This window comes from Fulvia fulva, chromosome 3 (genome assembly GCF_020509005.1).
Source record: "Fulvia fulva chromosome 3, complete sequence".
NCBI lineage: Eukaryota > Fungi > Ascomycota > Dothideomycetes > Mycosphaerellales > Mycosphaerellaceae > Fulvia > Fulvia fulva.
The window spans coordinates 2,621,862-2,638,699 of NC_063014.1; the positions used below are offsets into that span (position 1 = coordinate 2,621,862).

At 53.9% G+C, this 16,838-nt stretch overlaps 5 protein-coding genes across 5 annotated transcripts; 2 read left to right on the top strand and 3 right to left on the bottom strand.

Moving 5' to 3' along the window:
• Nucleotides 1-660: 660 nt before the first annotated feature.
• Nucleotides 661-4,241, top strand: CLAFUR5_08180 (uncharacterized protein; the record flags this gene model as incomplete). The annotated part of the gene is made up of 6 exons (XM_047907328.1): nt 661-930; nt 960-1,725; nt 1,779-3,317; nt 3,369-3,685; nt 3,739-3,939; nt 3,993-4,241. 6 exons carry the CDS (start codon nt 661-663, stop codon nt 4,239-4,241), a joined length of 3,342 nt encoding a protein of 1,113 aa, XP_047759030.1.
• Nucleotides 4,242-6,913: 2,672 nt separating this feature from the next.
• Nucleotides 6,914-8,718, top strand: CLAFUR5_08181 (Aromatic amino acid aminotransferase; the record flags this gene model as incomplete). The annotated part of the gene is made up of 2 exons (XM_047907329.1): nt 6,914-7,127; nt 7,205-8,718. The coding sequence occupies 2 exons, from the start codon at nt 6,914-6,916 to the stop codon at nt 8,716-8,718; spliced, it is 1,728 nt and encodes a 575-aa protein (XP_047759029.1).
• A 2,145-nt stretch (nt 8,719-10,863) lies between these two features.
• On the bottom strand, nt 10,864-11,279 carry CLAFUR5_08182 (Small nuclear ribonucleoprotein G; the record flags this gene model as incomplete). The annotated part of the gene is made up of 3 exons (XM_047907330.1): nt 10,864-11,019; nt 11,072-11,143; nt 11,250-11,279. 3 exons carry the CDS (start codon nt 11,277-11,279, stop codon nt 10,864-10,866), a joined length of 258 nt encoding a protein of 85 aa, XP_047759169.1.
• Nucleotides 11,280-13,243: 1,964 nt separating this feature from the next.
• CLAFUR5_08183 (MFS transporter PfmaC) lies at nt 13,244-13,921 on the bottom strand (the record flags this gene model as incomplete). The annotated part of the gene is made up of 1 exon (XM_047907331.1): nt 13,244-13,921. One exon carries the CDS (start codon nt 13,919-13,921, stop codon nt 13,244-13,246), a length of 678 nt encoding a protein of 225 aa, XP_047759028.1.
• Nucleotides 13,922-14,503: 582 nt separating this feature from the next.
• On the bottom strand, nt 14,504-14,993 carry CLAFUR5_08184 (uncharacterized protein; the record flags this gene model as incomplete). The annotated part of the gene is made up of 2 exons (XM_047907332.1): nt 14,504-14,627; nt 14,791-14,993. 2 exons carry the CDS (start codon nt 14,991-14,993, stop codon nt 14,504-14,506), a joined length of 327 nt encoding a protein of 108 aa, XP_047760017.1.
• Nucleotides 14,994-16,838: the final 1,845 nt, after the last annotated feature.

Consider the following 16,838-nt stretch of genomic DNA (forward strand, 5'->3'; position numbering starts at 1 on the left):
AGAAGCACCATGCACAGCGTCTTGAAGCGCCGCAACGCTATCGCTTCGGTGTATCCCCTCTACACAGGAGGATGGACTCGTCCATACCCGATTTTGAGACCGGTACCAGGGATCAATGAGCGTTCCGGTGCTGCCAGACGCTGCAATTGAACGTCTCGCAGGAGGAGCAATCCGGATGCCACTACGGGCAATGACGATTGCTCTTTGCGTGTATGCTGGAGCTGGAGATTCTGTGGTAGAAGGTGAGAGTTTTGCGCTGCAAGAGCTGCAACCATCAGCATTGAGACCCAGGGCACGTGTTGACAATGTTGTTCGTTGTCGCCGAGCGCGCCATCGTCTTTGCTACCAAACCTCTCGCTTGACATTGCCTGCGTGCTAATGCGATGCGTAGAGTATACTACCCTGCGTGAGGCGCTTGCGCTATACTAGATGCTTGTTGGGATTCATGAGGTATGATCCAGCGCTGGTGACCCCATCATGGGATGCTCGAATCGCTCCTTCACTTTCTTCCATGTGATGCCCCACCACGCGACAAGTATGACGGCTACTTCCCGAGCGAGTCCGCGTGTCCGCCACCACGTTTTCCATTCCGTTTCCTTCTCGACTGACTTGACTCACAAACTTCCAGCAACACAATCATACACAGCACCACAAGAAGACATGGCGCGCACCATCGACCAGATACTCGCGTTCCGCCACGGACTCACGGATGCAGTGACTTCCTTCGAGGTGACCCAACGAACCAAGCTCGTGACGCTGCACCGACACGATCTGTGGACATCCGAAGGCCGCGAACTGCGCAACCTCACATCTGTAGCTCGTCCGTCCCAGCGCTGCAGACTGGTCATCGACGGCTGCGAGTTCCCGCCTCGCTCACAGCACCCCGGTGACTCCGACTATTGCGAGAGCCTGGCGACGTTCAACCGCTTGGTGAGCCATGACTTCTTTGAACAAGCGAGCCTGAAGCTGACTTCTGCACACCGTTGACTGCACCGACTGTATACATCGCCCTTGAGTGGCCCAACCTCCGGGACCAACCTTCCGTCATCATCCAGTGCCATTTCAACGCTCTTGCAAATGACATTCCTGGCATTGATGACTTCGTCGTAGAGCGCAAGACCAATGCCAATGGCAACGCAGTGGACGAAGCCGTCTTCATAGCTGGCGGCGTTGCGGTTGAAGGCTTCAATCAGCCAGAGCTGCGCCACTCCTCAACACTCAAGCAGTTGCGCCGCCTCCTCGAGGATGACACCAGATTGAAGCACATGCGTCTACAGTTCGGACAGCTACTCTCGGTCCATTCTCCCTTCCGTGCACTGCTTCCATACGTCGCACAAGGCAGCATTTACAGACTCAGCTCACTTACGTCTGGACAGTGGAGTCAGTTGCTCCCTCCGAAGCCTGAGAGAGATCTTTCCGAGCTCATCTATGGTCCCAACCCACTTCCTATGGTATCTTACGAGTGCCACGATACCTATACCACTGTCAACGAGGCCATTGTCGAGCTGTATGAGTCAGCCCGAATGGCTCACTTGGAACAAGAGGTCGCACTTGAGGAATGGGCTTCGGTGCCTCACAATGGCACGCTGTACCGCATAGGTGGGGCAATGGTGATGGCTGTCCGTTTTGCTCCAACTCGACCACTTGGTGGACCTGCTGGGATTGTCAAGATCGACTTGCCGGAGCGTCTCAGAGTCAGCATGACCTGGGACGATCCTATGACTGGTCAGTAGCCATCCACTTGACGGGCTCCTATGTATCGCTGACAATTCGAACAGGGGAGGCTCTCTGCGCCTCTGGGTCCAGGACTGTGGTACCCTTGCGGCTACCCATAGGCTACGATGCTCTGTTCATCATCAGCAACAAGCGGAACATCGAAGAACATGAGCGCTTACGAGAAGCTTGTCTCGGTCGCAACGATACTGATCGGAGGTTCGCAGCTCAGGTCAAGTTCGTCGCAACTATACCTCGAGGCACTCTGTACAACCAGCTCATGACCGCCATGAACCTCGAGCAAGCACACAGCTGGCATGAGATTATCTTGAACCAGCGACACGATCAGCTTACGAGGGTTGACCTTGCTACGTCGCGTTTGGGCCCCGCCATCATCACCGACCTTAACACTTCACAGCCAGACAGCACCTCGGTCATGCCAGATCTCGCCGAGGAAGCGGTCACTGTGGGCGTAGAGCAAGCTCTTGAGTGGATGCTAAATTGGCGCAATTGGAATCCGGAGCAGCTGCAAGCACTTCACAGCATTCGACAGGCAGTTGGACGCATCGTACTCATTACAGGACCAGCAGGAACAGGAAAGACCTTGATCCTGCAGGCAATCTGCGTCTTCTTCTACCTCATGGATATGCATGTCCTAGTGCTGGCACCGGCAAACAGCAACTGTGCCGACTTCATGAGGAAACTTGTTCAGCTCTTCCCAAAAGACACCACTGTCTGCGGAAAGGAAGTGCTCGCGACTAGGGTGTTCCCTCCGTCAGCTGACTTCAGTCCCGAAAAAGAGGCAAAGGCACACCACGGTACCTCTCGCCCTGCGTCCAACGAGACCGATCGCGGTGCAGCCAGCGCAAGACTGGATGTTCCCGCATCCAGCGTCCCGGAGCCGTCGCCTGCCACCGACAGTGGCTTTGCCGACGTTTTTGACTTGGAGATGATACGCTCAGAGCTGCACTCTAGCAGCGATAAGTACTCACAGTTCAAGGACTTCGGTCTTGCTCAACAAGTCTTGAACGCCGCACACAAGGGTGAGAAGACCTTGATCGAACAGCTCGGTAGAGAGCAACCAGTGGACGTTTGGCAGGTCCTCCGACAATGCCTTGACGATGCACAAGCTGGAACCTTCGACTGGAACAACAAACTAGCGGTACAAAAGTACCAGCAGAGCTATGACGCCTGCAAAGCGCACTTCATGAGCAAGCAGCGTCTTGTCGTGACCACGACCGGTAACGTGCGCTGTGATGACATTGTCAACAATTTCGCATCGAACAAGCACGGTGTAGAGTGCAAGGGCATGATCGTCATCCTCGACGAGGCCTGCAAGGACAGGGAGATCGATAGCTTGTCCGCGATCCTGCATCCAGATTGGCGAGCCAAGATCACCGGCATGATCATGCTCGGCGACGAACGACAACTGGAGCCCACCAATACCTGTGCCAAGGGACGAGTCCAGTTCAATCCATTCAGTGAGCGACTCAACATTCCGTTGCTCTCTCGGCTCAAGAGAGAAGGCTTTCCGTGTGTTGAGCTCGTGGAGCAGCACAGAATGAGTCACCACATCTCATCTTGGCCATCCAAGAACTTCTATGGTAAGTGGTAAGATATCACGTTGTCGGTCATGATTACTAACAACCTTTCAGGTAGTGGTATGCGCGACGGCGAGGGCACCAAGGGTACCTTGGCTGACAAGCAACCTGGCCTCTTCGCCTGCCTCAAGAGCATCCTCATCGGTGCTGGTTCTACATCCTTCGGCGCCCCCTCGAGCGAAGCAAAGGAGGACAAGTCCATCCGAACACACTATCTCGAGCTCCGTGGAACACGCGACAATTCCAAGAAGAGCGCATTCGTTCAGGAGCACGTTCACGTTTTCTTCGACCGCATCTACTGGAAGTTGCGGGCATACTATGGCGAGAAGATGGAGGAGCAGTGTATGATCATTGTTGCATATAAGGGAGCGGTAAGCCACGAAAATATTGTGCATGTTGCCAACAATGCTGACATCGCTTACAGATGGACATCTGGCATGAGGCCATGGCGCATCTGCAGCGCAAGTATAACATACCGACCGCACAGATGCCCAGAATCCTCACCATCGATTCCAGTCAAGGCGCTGAGGCATCTGTCTGCATGATTGACTGCTCGGTCCAGGAATACTCCTCGGAGAGCCGCCGCAAGGACATCGGTTTCTGTGATGATGACAAGAGGATGAATGTGAGTGCCAGGCTCCTTCTGATACCTCAGACGTGTACTGACTTGACTTGTAGGTTGCAATGACCCGTGCACAAGAAGTCCGCTGGTTCCTGGGCGGTAGTTGCAGCGTGTCGCAACGTGCCCCGGGGCAGGCCGACACCCCGGCCTATGTGCGCTTCAAGGAAGAGGCTGCTAACAACGAGGTCACTGTGGTGGACAACTGCCTGTTGCCGAGGGACGATCTGGGCTGGCTGGACAGTCTTCGAAAGCAGGAGATTCAGCTCGGACTGCGCTTCTCTGACGAGGTGAAGGTTGAGGTTTGAACGACGGAGGTGTTCAGTCGACACAACATGCAGGCACGAGGTCGAAGAGGATGATTGGTTATCCCACTTGGAAGATGCTCCTGGCAGCGTTGCTGGAGATATACTTAGATGTTGTCTTCCCTCTATCATGCTCTGTATGAGTCTGCTTGACTCGGCTGTAGCCATAGTTTGTTACAATGCAAACGCTTCTCTTGATCGGATGTTATGTCTATACCACTCAACTTCTACTTCAATGCTTCTCGTTTGCGCCAGAGGTGGAAACCCGATCGTTGCGCCTGCCTCGCATCCCTGAAGCAGGCGCTCTGACGTTGTGGCCACGTCAAGAACCTCACGTTCAGAACATTGAAGATTGAACGGAATCAGTTTTCCGTCAGTCGCATCACGTCTTCCACACCGGGAGACTGTGACAGAATAGGTACCCACCGACAAAACAGCAGGGCAGCGTTGTCTGATACCGGCCTAACCCTGCGTCGTGGGCGACTGCGCGTGGAAGGAAGCGCCACAAGCTTCGCCGCACCCCAGCAATCGCCGCACCCCAGTGACTTTTTATCATCAACACCACCAATATTGCTCATATCAACTTGATTCTTTTCCCAATATGTTCGCAGCTATCTGTTTCCATGTTCTGCATACTCATATCGCGTAAAAACACGTTGTGTTGCCGAGAGGTTGGTGTTGACGCTTCGGCATGGGATTTTGGTGAGAGCCCCACCAAAGCTTCATGCGCCCGTGTCGAGATTCACGCGTTTCTTGCTTTCTCACCACCTCACCACATACAACAACACACCATGGAGCCCACTACAGTGCCCACAGGCTCTCAAATTCTGTATTCGCGATGCTATTCTGAGCAATTTGAGCTACATATCGTGTATTTTGAGCGTGTGTGGCAATTGATACAAGCCAGCAACACCATGTGTCGGAACGCGAGAATCCGAGCTGGGGTGCGGCGATTGCTGGGGTGCGGCGAAGCTTGTGGCGAAGGAAGCCGCTGGAGCGCGCGCCTCTCTCCGACAACTTCCACGAAGCTACATGTACTCGGCGCCTGTTCAGCAGGTTGTAATTGCCATGCTCTTCGGAGTGAGGCGGCCACCTCGTTCGATGAGAGCCCAGCGCCGTTCTCCCGATCTCCCGATCTCGCCGTACACCGCCTCATAGCGACATGCCCATACCACTGGACTCGACTACCTGCCACAATCTCGACACACATCACTTCACCGCCGGAGCCAGGCCGTGACCTACATCATGTATACATCGACACGGCGTATCGCAGATCTTGCGCGACATCAGTGCAATGCTATCCGCCGCCGGCCGGTCAAGACCACATGGGCCATGTAATAGTCAGCTAGATGGGGCCCTCAAAGGACAGTTAGCTGCTGTCGTTAAGAACCACAGCGACGGTGTTTCACGACAAGTAGTCTTCGGTGCAACGCATATCTCCAGTTTGGGCCGTCTGTTGGTGATACCTGGAGTCTCCCGGCGGTTTGGTGGTTCATTCCCTTGGCGCAAGGAGTACTCTCACCGCATTGATATCGTGCTGTGGCACTACAAGCACGTGGTCGCCGTGAAACCCACCGCCTCGCTGTGGTTCGTGGACGTGGCACCCGAGATGTGCACTCTTGGGTCCTGCCGGTGCATCCAACCCGCGAGCAGGTCTCCTGGGTCCGGCAACATGCTGATCGGTGTATGCGAACGGCAATCATATTACGGCAATTCCGCATTCGTCCGAGACGAGGGTGTCGTTCCTGCTCGCGGATTGCGGGAGATGACAGTCGCAGACTCGCAGGCTCAGCAGGTTTCGGCTCCATCCGATCGGCAGTAGTTTTGTCACACAGCGTCTGCACGGCAGATCACTTCATGTGTTACACCACCGCATCACCGCACCACCTTCACATGTCGAAAACAATTACACCTCTCAACACATGTCATGCCTGCAGCTCGCAACAAAGCTTGACCACCCAAAGCTGGCCACGACATGTCTCGGCCGATACAACAGCTCTCTGCGCCTCGGTTCGCGATGCGCCGGTCCAGAATGGGAGACAGCTTCGAGGAGAGCTCCAATGCCAATACAAAAGTCGGTAAACTCTCGACGTGCTCGCTCCATGCAGGCGATGGCATCATGGCAGAGTTTCGTGATTGACACCCGGCTGGGCCATCCGCGGTGTGGCATCCTTGGTCGTGTGCTTTCACGCTGTCCTCTGGTAGGCCGATAAGCTGGCGGCTGCCGAAGCTAATTTCATTCTCTTCTCGTAACAAGATGCTTCCGATGACGGTCCCTGGCGCCCTATCGTCGACGCTGCTCGCATGCCAAACGTACGACTTTCACCGCATTTTACTGTTTTGTCTGATGTGAAAGAAAAGAAGGAGGACAGCAGAACATCAGAAGACAGTTCTTCCAAAAGGTTCATGCTCCTTTCCGTTATCTGACCCGCTTAGGAAGAAATCATCCCACGACTCTATTGCCTCTTTCAACGCACGGCGTGGATTGCAACGCGGGATACCCCATCTCTCACCCAAAGCCATCAAGGTGATTGGCCGCACACCGCCTCTGGCGAGCCCACAGAACTCCTCTACAGCAGCAACATCCCGCCTGATCGCCAACTTCTTTGTAACTGCTTTACCCTCAACCCCCACGAGTTCTCCATATCACAGCACCGTCGACACGGTACGCGACGATGGCGCCTCCCGCTGCGACAATCGATCTAAACATCTTTCCTGAAACCGACACTGCAACTTTCACCGTCCCAGATCGCTTGACGGCGGAGAAAGTCGCCAAACGAAGAGCCGCATCGGGCAGACTTGTTGCCGGAGTAGCAGCGCACGCAGACGTTGAGCAGTTCAAAGGCCGAACAAGCCACAGCCACAAGGCATTGGCTAAGCGATGGGATCGTGAGTACAGCCTTGTCGACTAAGATCGATTATCTGATCGTACCCCAAGGTCCCGAAGTAAGGCTGACACACCCTAGATCGCCTGAGTCATGAGACACAGAGCCGTGGAGGTAGTTCGTTGAAGGTTGCTGCAAGGTACCTGAAGACTCCAGGTATCATCTCTCTAGGTGGCGGACTACCATCGAGCGACTACTTCCCGTTTCACGAAATCGGTGTGAAGATCCCAAGACTCGGGCATTGTGCCCAGGGCAAAGAAGGCAGCAATGTCGTTCGCGCAGGCATGCACGATATGGCTGAGGGCAAGTCTGCTTTTGACATTGCCACGGCTGCTCAGTACGGATTAGGCCATGGTTCTGCTCAGTTATTGAGGTGGCTCGTTGAGCACACGGAGATCTGCCACAATCCTCCATACCAGGACTGGAGCTGCACCATGACTGTAGGATCGACATGTGCTTGGGATTTTGCTCTGCGCATGTTCTGCGAGCCAGGCGACTGGGTATTGAGCGAGCAGTATACATTCCCTGCTGCCGTTGAGACAGCTGCGCCGATGGGCGTCAAGTTCGCAGCGGTCAAGATGGATTCTAATGGAATGCTGCCTACGGATCTGGACGCCGTCCTGACCAACTGGGATTACCGTAAAGGACCGAAGCCATTCGTTCTATACACAGTACCAACAGGTCAGAACCCGACCGGATCCACACAAGACATCCAGCGCAGGCGCGAAATCTACGCAGTCGCGCAAAAGCACGACCTCATCATCTTCGAAGACGAACCATACTACTTTCTGCAGATGGAACCCTATAAAGGCCCCGATGGCTCCCCAGCTCCAGGTCCCTCATCTCACCAAGAGTTCCTCCACTCCATAGTTCCCTCATTCCTCTCCATCGACGTTGACGGCCGAGTCATGCGTTCAGATTCCTTCTCCAAAGTCATTGCACCAGGAACCCGCGTTGGCTGGATTACAGCGTCCGAACAACTCTGCGATCGATATCGCACCCACGCCGACGTCTGCACCCAAGGACCGAGCGGCTTCAGCCAGTTGATTCTGTACAAGCTCCTCGACGAGGCCTGGACTCACGCCGGATACTTCGATTGGTTGATCTACATGCGCATGGAATATACCAACCGCCGGAACGTTATGATGCAGGCGTGCGAGAAGTACCTGCCCAAGGATATCGTCTCATGGGTCCCGCCGATGGCGGGAATGTTCCATTGGCTGCAGCTGGATTACAAGAAACATCCAAACTATCACAGTCAGACCTTCGATGACCTCGAGGAGGAGATATTCCAGAGCATCATTGCGCACGGCACGCTATTGATGAAAGGGTCATGGTTCTGTGCAGACCGAGCTGCGAAGCGGGATACGATGTTCTTCCGCGCGACATATGCTGCTGCGCCGTTCGATAAGATCGATGAGGCAATCAAGAGGTTTGGTGAAGCTATCCGGGATACGTTCGGACTGACACCTCAGATGAATGGGCATGGAGGCAGTCTTGAAGCTGGATTGGCCAAGCTGGCGTTGACGAACGGGGTTAATGGGCATGGTGATGGCATCAAGGAAAGTCACGATGACATTAATGGTGTATGCTGAGCGCCATGCGCTTGAGACGACACGTTTACACATAGGTATGAGGACGATGATGGCGACGACTGAGATTTCCTGATCAGCTGGCTGGAACGGTGCTTGTACGGAAACTTGCTTGTTTGGTGATAGCGTTCTTAGGCGGGACTGGGGTTATGAGAGCAAGGCGTTTTTGGAGGTACCGGTAGGTGATCGATCTATCGTTGATCATGGGGTGGGAGGCTCTATTCGAAAGCGTATGTCATTCTTATCTTCTTGGGTTTGTTCCCGGCGGTGGTGATTAGGTGGTGTGTCTGTCACTCGCACAGATCACGCGGCGCGGTGCAGAATTTGTGGTAGGTCGTCGTACATTGGCATAGGTATATTTCCACATGTTCGAGAGTCTTGATACGCTGTCACTTTTTCTCTCTGTATCTGCGACTGATCCTCACAGCCCGTGTCTATAGAGACCAGATCGGAACGATCGATCTCGACCTGCTTAAACACCACACTCTTCACCTTTCCGGCGATGCAATTCCCTCTTCGACCCAATCTGTCCAAACCCACCACCCTTCGATCTCAAAGTGGGAGAGCAATTTCACATCCTCCACCATATCAGGCAGCATTATTTGTCACAAACCCTGGTTGTTCGCACCTGCTTGGCAAGGTTCCAGCATCGAGAGAACTTGAAACGAGTCAAGGTTCTGTCAAAGAGGTCCTTGGAAATCTTTCGTTCCTGAACGCAATTTGAGAGTCTAGCAGTGTGCCCATGGTTGATCAAGGCACGGGTACTCCGCTGCACTGCTGCTGCGCTGTGGCAGGCCTCCTCATGCTTGATGACTCGAGATGTTCTCGCGAGGTAGTAGGTGGTGATTTGCAAATGTATCCCTGTTTCAGTGGTGGGTTGTTGCGTATGCTCCATCATATTCATCATCAGAGTTCTGTGAAGAAGGTCTTGATAGCAGTGTAATACCTCCTCTCCTCGGAGGTCAGTTCTGGTGAAGTGCGGACTCGTTTTTGCTAGGCAACTTGCCATCAATCGCCGGCACTACCATCAACCACTCGCACATCCACCATTAAAAGACTACTACCGACGACTAAGCCTCCTCCCCAGTCACCATCTCCCTCGCGCTCGTAAATCATGGCAAACGTCCCCTACTCCACCTCGACAGCCTCAGCAGCCGGACCCATCCCATCAGGAGGCGACAACGGGAGCTGTATGTATCTCTCAATATTACCATACTCCCACCCCATCATCTGCTACGCTTACAGCTCTTCAGCTGCGTGCAATAGCAACGGCGACGCACAATCGCAGATACCCTGGGGCTTCGATAATAATAGGTAAGTCCCTCTGACATCTGCCTGCGGTGGAACGCCGTGGACGTGAGCTCACTTCGTTCGCTGTGCAGTACTGCCTTTTGCGGTTTCTCGTATCCACCTTCGAGCGAACCACTTCAGAGCCTGCAAGATTGTTGTGAGGGGCCGGTGATGGTTAGCAATGGGTGCTTTCAGTATTGCAAGACGGGGGCGAATAATGCGGATTTCGGGGAGTGTGTGATGGATCATGGTGGATATGGAACACGAGGATCTGAATGCGCAGTGCAATTCGAGGGAGGGGAGCAGTGATGATGATAACGGAGCTGGGAGTGGGGATCGTGATAGAAACAATGGAAGGAGAATGAGAGGAGGGAAGAGTTGGGTGCTTGGGGTGGTGTTATGGATGGCGGTCTTGAGGTTAGGCAGCTGATTAGGGGATGTGCGGCGAAGCGGTGGTCGTGTCTGAGGTGTTGTATATGCTGCCTGGTCCGCTGCTATGAAGTTCGAATAAGGCAGTCGCTGGGAGGCTTCTCTTCTGACTGTATGATACCCTTGAGACGACGATGGCAATGAGCATACGACTTCGCGTCGCAGCCGGTACGAAGGCGTTCGCCTGTGTTGGAGAGATGTAAATAACGACACAGATATGGCAGAGGCAAGCAGGAAGCCTTACTTTTTGGTGGTATCATTCTGCCCTATCTGGCGCGGCAAACGCCTGTAAGCTCATCCCTCGTGGCGCCTCTCTTGCGCCGGGCGCGCTTCACTCCTTAATAGTCAAATTTCGCACGTCGTGCGACGATGCCTGCGCGACAGTTGTTCTCTTCTCTAGCCTGTTCCTGCTTGATCTCCAACGTCGTTCTACCTTCCACCGTGGTGTCTGTTATCCGAGTCGATCCTGTCCAGCGCCTCCATCATGACCACCGAGTTGCCGCGGATCACACACATGCCGAGTCGTGCCTTCTCGCCGTTTGGCTTGCTTTCGGTGGCTTCATCGAGGACAACGTTGAGGAAGACCTTGGAAGCACATCAGCCTTTGCGCCAGACCTTGCGAATTTTGTTATCTCACATCATATCCTCTGAGGGTTCCCATCACCTTGCGCGAGCCATTGAGCTGGACTTCGACGCGCTTGTCGAGGTACTGTGTTCATCGTCAGCATATATTTTCAAATGTTCACGGCGCATGGGACATGGTGTCGGGCTGGTACAGGGAGGAGCATTCTCTTTCTCTGAGACGTGCGACTCACCTTCTTCAGTTCTGGCTGCGCTTGAGGCATATCGACGGTGCTATGAGATGTGGTGGTAGTGAAGTTGTCGCGATGTCAAGATGTGCTCGCGATCTGGAGATACTGTACTAGCGCAGTTCATGGCCGAATGAAATCTTGACTGACGCTCGACCGGAACTTGATGAATGCACGTGACCTGCCCATTTTCTGCGGTCCTCAGTGATCTTCTCCTCTCCCTCACCAAAGTCTTCACGATCTTGCCTTGCCTCCCCATTGCTCCATGTCCTCTCAAGTCCAGACGTTCTACGACAGAACGCCTGCCGGCTGGAATCAATGCAATCGCATGTGCGGCCACAGCCCCAGGCAAATCGACCACGGCACGCAGTACGCGCCACAAAGGATTTGCTTCCTGGCAATCACCTCTGGCAAGTGCCGTGCTACTGCCAAGCGATGCAACCAACACCGCGACCACATCGTCCGGCATGCTCGAAGGATTGCTATCCTGGTCACTGGTATGCCTCTAAGCGCGAGCTGAAAGCACTTGCAAGGCTTGTGGGCAGTGCTTGGGCAGTGACACCCTGTATGCATCCACATCGTGCCTCTAACAGGACGTAGGGCTTGAGCTGTACTCGAAGCCGTACGTACCTCGTTCGACGTTCAGCTCTGGTGGTCCGTCCAGGAATTGTTCTGTAAGTGGTCCTCTTCCTCGATTCCCTGAACTGGGCTTTGCCTGCACCATCTTCCTTCGCACAAACTCCTAGAGGGCCATCCTTGCGTAGCCTTCTCGTTGGCCTGGCGGCGCAGTGTCTTCTTTTGAAAGAAGTGGTATCACAAAGCAGGACGTGCTACTTCCCAGATCACACAGAAGCTACAAACGTCACAGAATGCAACGCATCAGCAACGCAAAGCAGCTGCTGCAGGAACTCTGAGGGGTGCGTGTACAGATTCAACATTCAGCAACCCAGGTTGCCCAAGCTTATGTACACAGATGGTGAGATCAGTTCGGGCCAGCTACAGAGAGGACAGTGGCTGACTTGACCCGAAGTGTCGACTGAGAACTCGATATCCTTCTACCTTGCGCGGGACACGAAACCCAACGGCGACTTCTGTTGTTATCCGGGCTTCCACGTAACTTCACAAGAGTGCATCACATCTGCCGGAGGTCCTCCGGAGCCATTTGAGATACCAGCTGGAACAGTCATTGTTGATCGCAGCTCAGGTGCGACTTTGACGTACAACTCTACCAGCGGCACGAATACGACGATTATCGCAACAGTGACCAGGCGGGCCTCGTCTGAAAGCGACGGCAACATGACAGCTGTTGCAGTCGGTATAGCCGTGCCCCTGGGGGTTACTTTTAGCCGCGGCACTGGCTGGTTGTGGTTTCCTCTTTCACACTCTGCGCAAAGAGAGACGGGGACGAACGATGAACGGAAGATCAGGACTGGCGGCGCCGTTGTACGAGCAGCACAACACGAAGGACTCTATGCAATCACCAAGCAGCGCGCCTTCAAACGGCCATAGCGTTTCTTACAGCTCATCGCAACATGCACCGACTGAAGGCTATGGCTTCAGCAGTCAGCACGCTCCGGCGCCCTTGCAATCACAGAACAACTTCGTAGCGGAAGCGCCTAACGACAGAGAGATTGCACTCGCGGACAGTATACCGGTCTACTAGCGAGCTCGATACCACGGTCATTCTCGGCATGGTGCAGGACTACCTTGTGTCGAAGGAAACGTAATTCCATCGGACCGTCGAAAACACCCGCACCTATCACCGTCGCCATAAGTTGGAAGCCATGAAGTACCGTCGAACAGGACGCGGCTGGCAACTAGACCATGAACGACCGCGACCTGGCGGCCACCTCTTCATTGAATACGCGATGAGCATCACGACCACAATCTCGATAGCGAAGAACATCGTGGCCATCTCATACCCAATACTGAACCTTGGGGCCTCCCCAGATGGATACGTAGACAATATCACCCATGCGCTCATGGCATACGAGAATGCCTCAGTCCACCCGATGGTGATGATGCGGTGCTCGCTGGAAAAAGCTGCACGCCTCATTGACCATTGTCATCATCAACGTACCAGCACCAGTCTCGCCGAACGTCAATAGCCAACCGGCCATCATTGCTGCTGTATTGTGCTCTGGATAAATGCACAATATGACTGTCCCGATCATCGACATAAGGCAAGCAACACAAATGACCCACCACCTCGTTTGGTAGTAGTCGCCGACCCAAGCGTAGATCAACGCCATTACAATCTGGTATGCATAGCCAGCAGTCGGAATGTTGTTGACGTCCTGCACGGAATACTGGCCCGTGCTCTTCAGGTTGATGTTGAAGTAGTTGTACACGCGAATACCAAGGACATGGCAAGAGAAGGCGATTGGGAATAGCCACATAGGCCACATCGACAGTGCTTCTTTCACAATTTTCCACGTCAGTTTGGCTGGCGGTTTACGACCGATCTGTTCCATCCTGGTCCGGGCCATCTCGCGATCACTGGCATTCAGCCATAGCGCCCTCGTATTGGTAGGACTATCCGGGACAGCAAAGAATCCGTACAGCGACACTGGGATGCCGATGATGCCATCGAAGATCATAAGCCAACGCCATGCTGCTAGGCCGTGCTTGCTGTCCATGCCGGAGTAGAGTCCAGACTGCAGATATCCCGAAAACATGCTTCCTGCAGCAGATGTTGCGATGAAGATTGATAATCTCTTCCCAAGTATGTTGCATAACAGTCAGTTGTCGGTGTGTGATGTCGTGGATGCGCAGCTCATCAACGTTGTGATATCCGCTATAAGACTCGACAGGAACAGATGCCACCTATCTCGTGAGACCCCGAGCGGCTTGTGAGCATTGCACGCTTCATTGTAGGGGTTAACGGCGAGTTGCCACTCGTCAATCACTTGATATCGCGGAGCATGTGACATTACGAGACGGTGAATGGTCGTGAAGCATCTTAAAACGTTTTGTTTGGTAGACAAGACAGTCGCGCTTGCGTTGTCCTCCCGCAGTAGATAATTTGGACGAGAAATAATGCGTGTGAACCCACCCAGCGCTATTTCCAACAGCATCACCTGACTGTGAACCTGAGAGTGCCCAGCTGCCAAAGTGCTCCGCCCTTCGTCTCTTTGGCCAAAAGTTCGTTCAGGCTCGTCTACCTCTGCTCTGTCTGGAGCAAATTCCACTTTTCGTGGTAATAATGGCGCTTGTGTGCCTTTTCATGCCCAAGGTATCTGCTTCGAGGCCATCGGCTGCTACTTCGCCAACTCACGAGCAAAATCTGCTAGCTGAGCACGATGACTCGCGATCGTCTGGTTGAGCTTCTGACGGAGTACAAGCACATCGCGCTTCGCCTCGAGCTCTCTCTCTCTCCTTGGACTATGTCATGTTAGTAAAGCTACATTTTCCTAGGCTTCAGAATCACTCACCTTCGCGTTCAGAGCATCCCAGTCAGTATCCTGGGTTCTCCTCTTCTCCCTCCAGAGTGCTGCGAACGAGCGCATAGGCGCGTCGATGGGTGCGGCCTGCGTGCAGATGGTACGGGTCGGAGGTTGGATCAAGCCTCTGATCGTCGTCCCTCAGGCCTTCCACCACCATCTTCAAGAACTTCTTGCGACAGTGACGCCAGACGAATTCCCGCTCGATGAGTTCAGACTTGTGGAATTCGCAGAGAACGTACAGCAAAAGTCCAAAGCAGAACGCACCCACGATGTAGAAGGCAACAATGCCCCCTGTACATGCCATGGTGTCGAGGATGGAACTCCCAATAGTGCTGGTCAAATGTGGTGGTCATCGTTTGTGTAGATCTTGGTTGTGGTTGTTGCAAAGAAAGTTCTCCGCGATGAAACTTCATGTAGCCATGATGAAGCTACGAAGAGCTCGTGAGTATGTGCCGACAACGAGTAGCGACGCCAGTGAACGGCTTTCTCAGAACTGGCACATGCCGAAACTTCGAACGGCCTGAGTTTCTTCCAGTGTCTTGTGAAAGCTTTAACATGCGGTCGTCTTCTGAGTCGAGTCGTTGGTGGAGGGAGAAGAGTCAGGGGAGCAAAAGTTCGAGGCGTTGTGCATGTACAAAGCTCTCGCTCGTCATCGGTCTGACCTGCACCATGTGATGGTAAGAGAGATGCTCTCATACCGTCCTCGACTGACCTGAAAGGAAATGTCGGCAAAAAAAAATGTGATACGTCGTGACGCTTTGGTGCCTCCTTCGTCGACTGACGTTCTCCAGGCCGGAAGAGCCATGCGTTCGATACTGGGTAAGCTGTCGTGGTCTCTCGGTCTCGAGCTTTGTCCGGCAACGGAGGTCCGAATACAGCAGAAGATCTTCCTCGATGTGGGATGCACGGCCACTACACTGTCAGTCGGACCTGAACCAGACAAGCTTGACGTGTATGCAAGCTTGCAGGAAACTACATCACGCATGTAGTTGGTGCATTCCTCCCCTGCGCATGCTCGTTTGCGGCGGCGAACACAGGTGGACACACCAAGAAGGTCACCACTAATGCGGTCGTTCTCATGAGCTTTTGCTTGGGCAATATCCTGGGGCCTCTAACCGTCCGCAACGAGGATGCTCCGAGCTATACCCCTGCGAAGGTCACCATAGTCGCGGTTGACTCGGTGGCCATAGTGCTGACTGTCTGCCTTTTAACATACTATACCTGGCAAAATCGCAAGCGTGACCGGGAAATGGTTGGAACAGCACACCAGCGGGATGTTGAGTTCGCAGATCTGACGGATCGAGAGAATAAGGAGTTCCGGTACAAGTACTAGCACCAGGAGCTGGGAGGTGCAGAGGGCAGAGTTCGGTTGGTCTGCGAGACATCTTCGAGCTCGACCGTAGATAGGAGGGCGTTGATGCCCGTTTTGGACGACATGTTGTCGCAAAGTATTCGACTTGCACTCCGTTCAGGAAGGGCATGTGAAAGAAACATAGACAGCGGCCTCGGTGCAAAGTAAAGAGGCCAAGCTTGTCGACGCTGTACGGCATAGACTAGAGAGCTGACTCCGGGTCCATAGGATTCTTTACGGCCGACAGGCGTGCTGGCCAAATAAACGTCGCCATTCGGTGGGCTGGCAGATGATTTGCCTTCGTTTGGTGCTTCCTGCAGCGTGTATCTCACCCAGATGCATGGTCCGGACACGACGCGGAGGTGTGGCTGGATTGCGCAGCAAGGATGCAGATCTAGGAGATATTGTCCTCGTGGTCAGGCATGGTGCATGACAAGCCAATAGGAAGATACTATCGGACCTGCAGGATGGCGCTGCAGCCTGCAACGGTGCCCTGTGGTTGATGGTGTCGCGTGCTGGTGTCGTTCCCGATGAGAGCAGCTGCACTTTCCGCGGTGACGGGCATCCCGCCGGAGAAATGCCCGTTCCTATATATATATATATATATATATATAGCGCGCCGATCTTGAGAGTCAAACGACACAGACGGGGACGAGACGATGTAGCCAATCTCTTTCTGTATGGCCGAGTAGCAACGGCGCGGGTGCCTGCCGGATGTCGATATCACGTCGCTTGCCTGCTCCATCGGCTAGGATTACGGACGGTCCATGCCGACAGTCAACACTCACCGTCACCCAA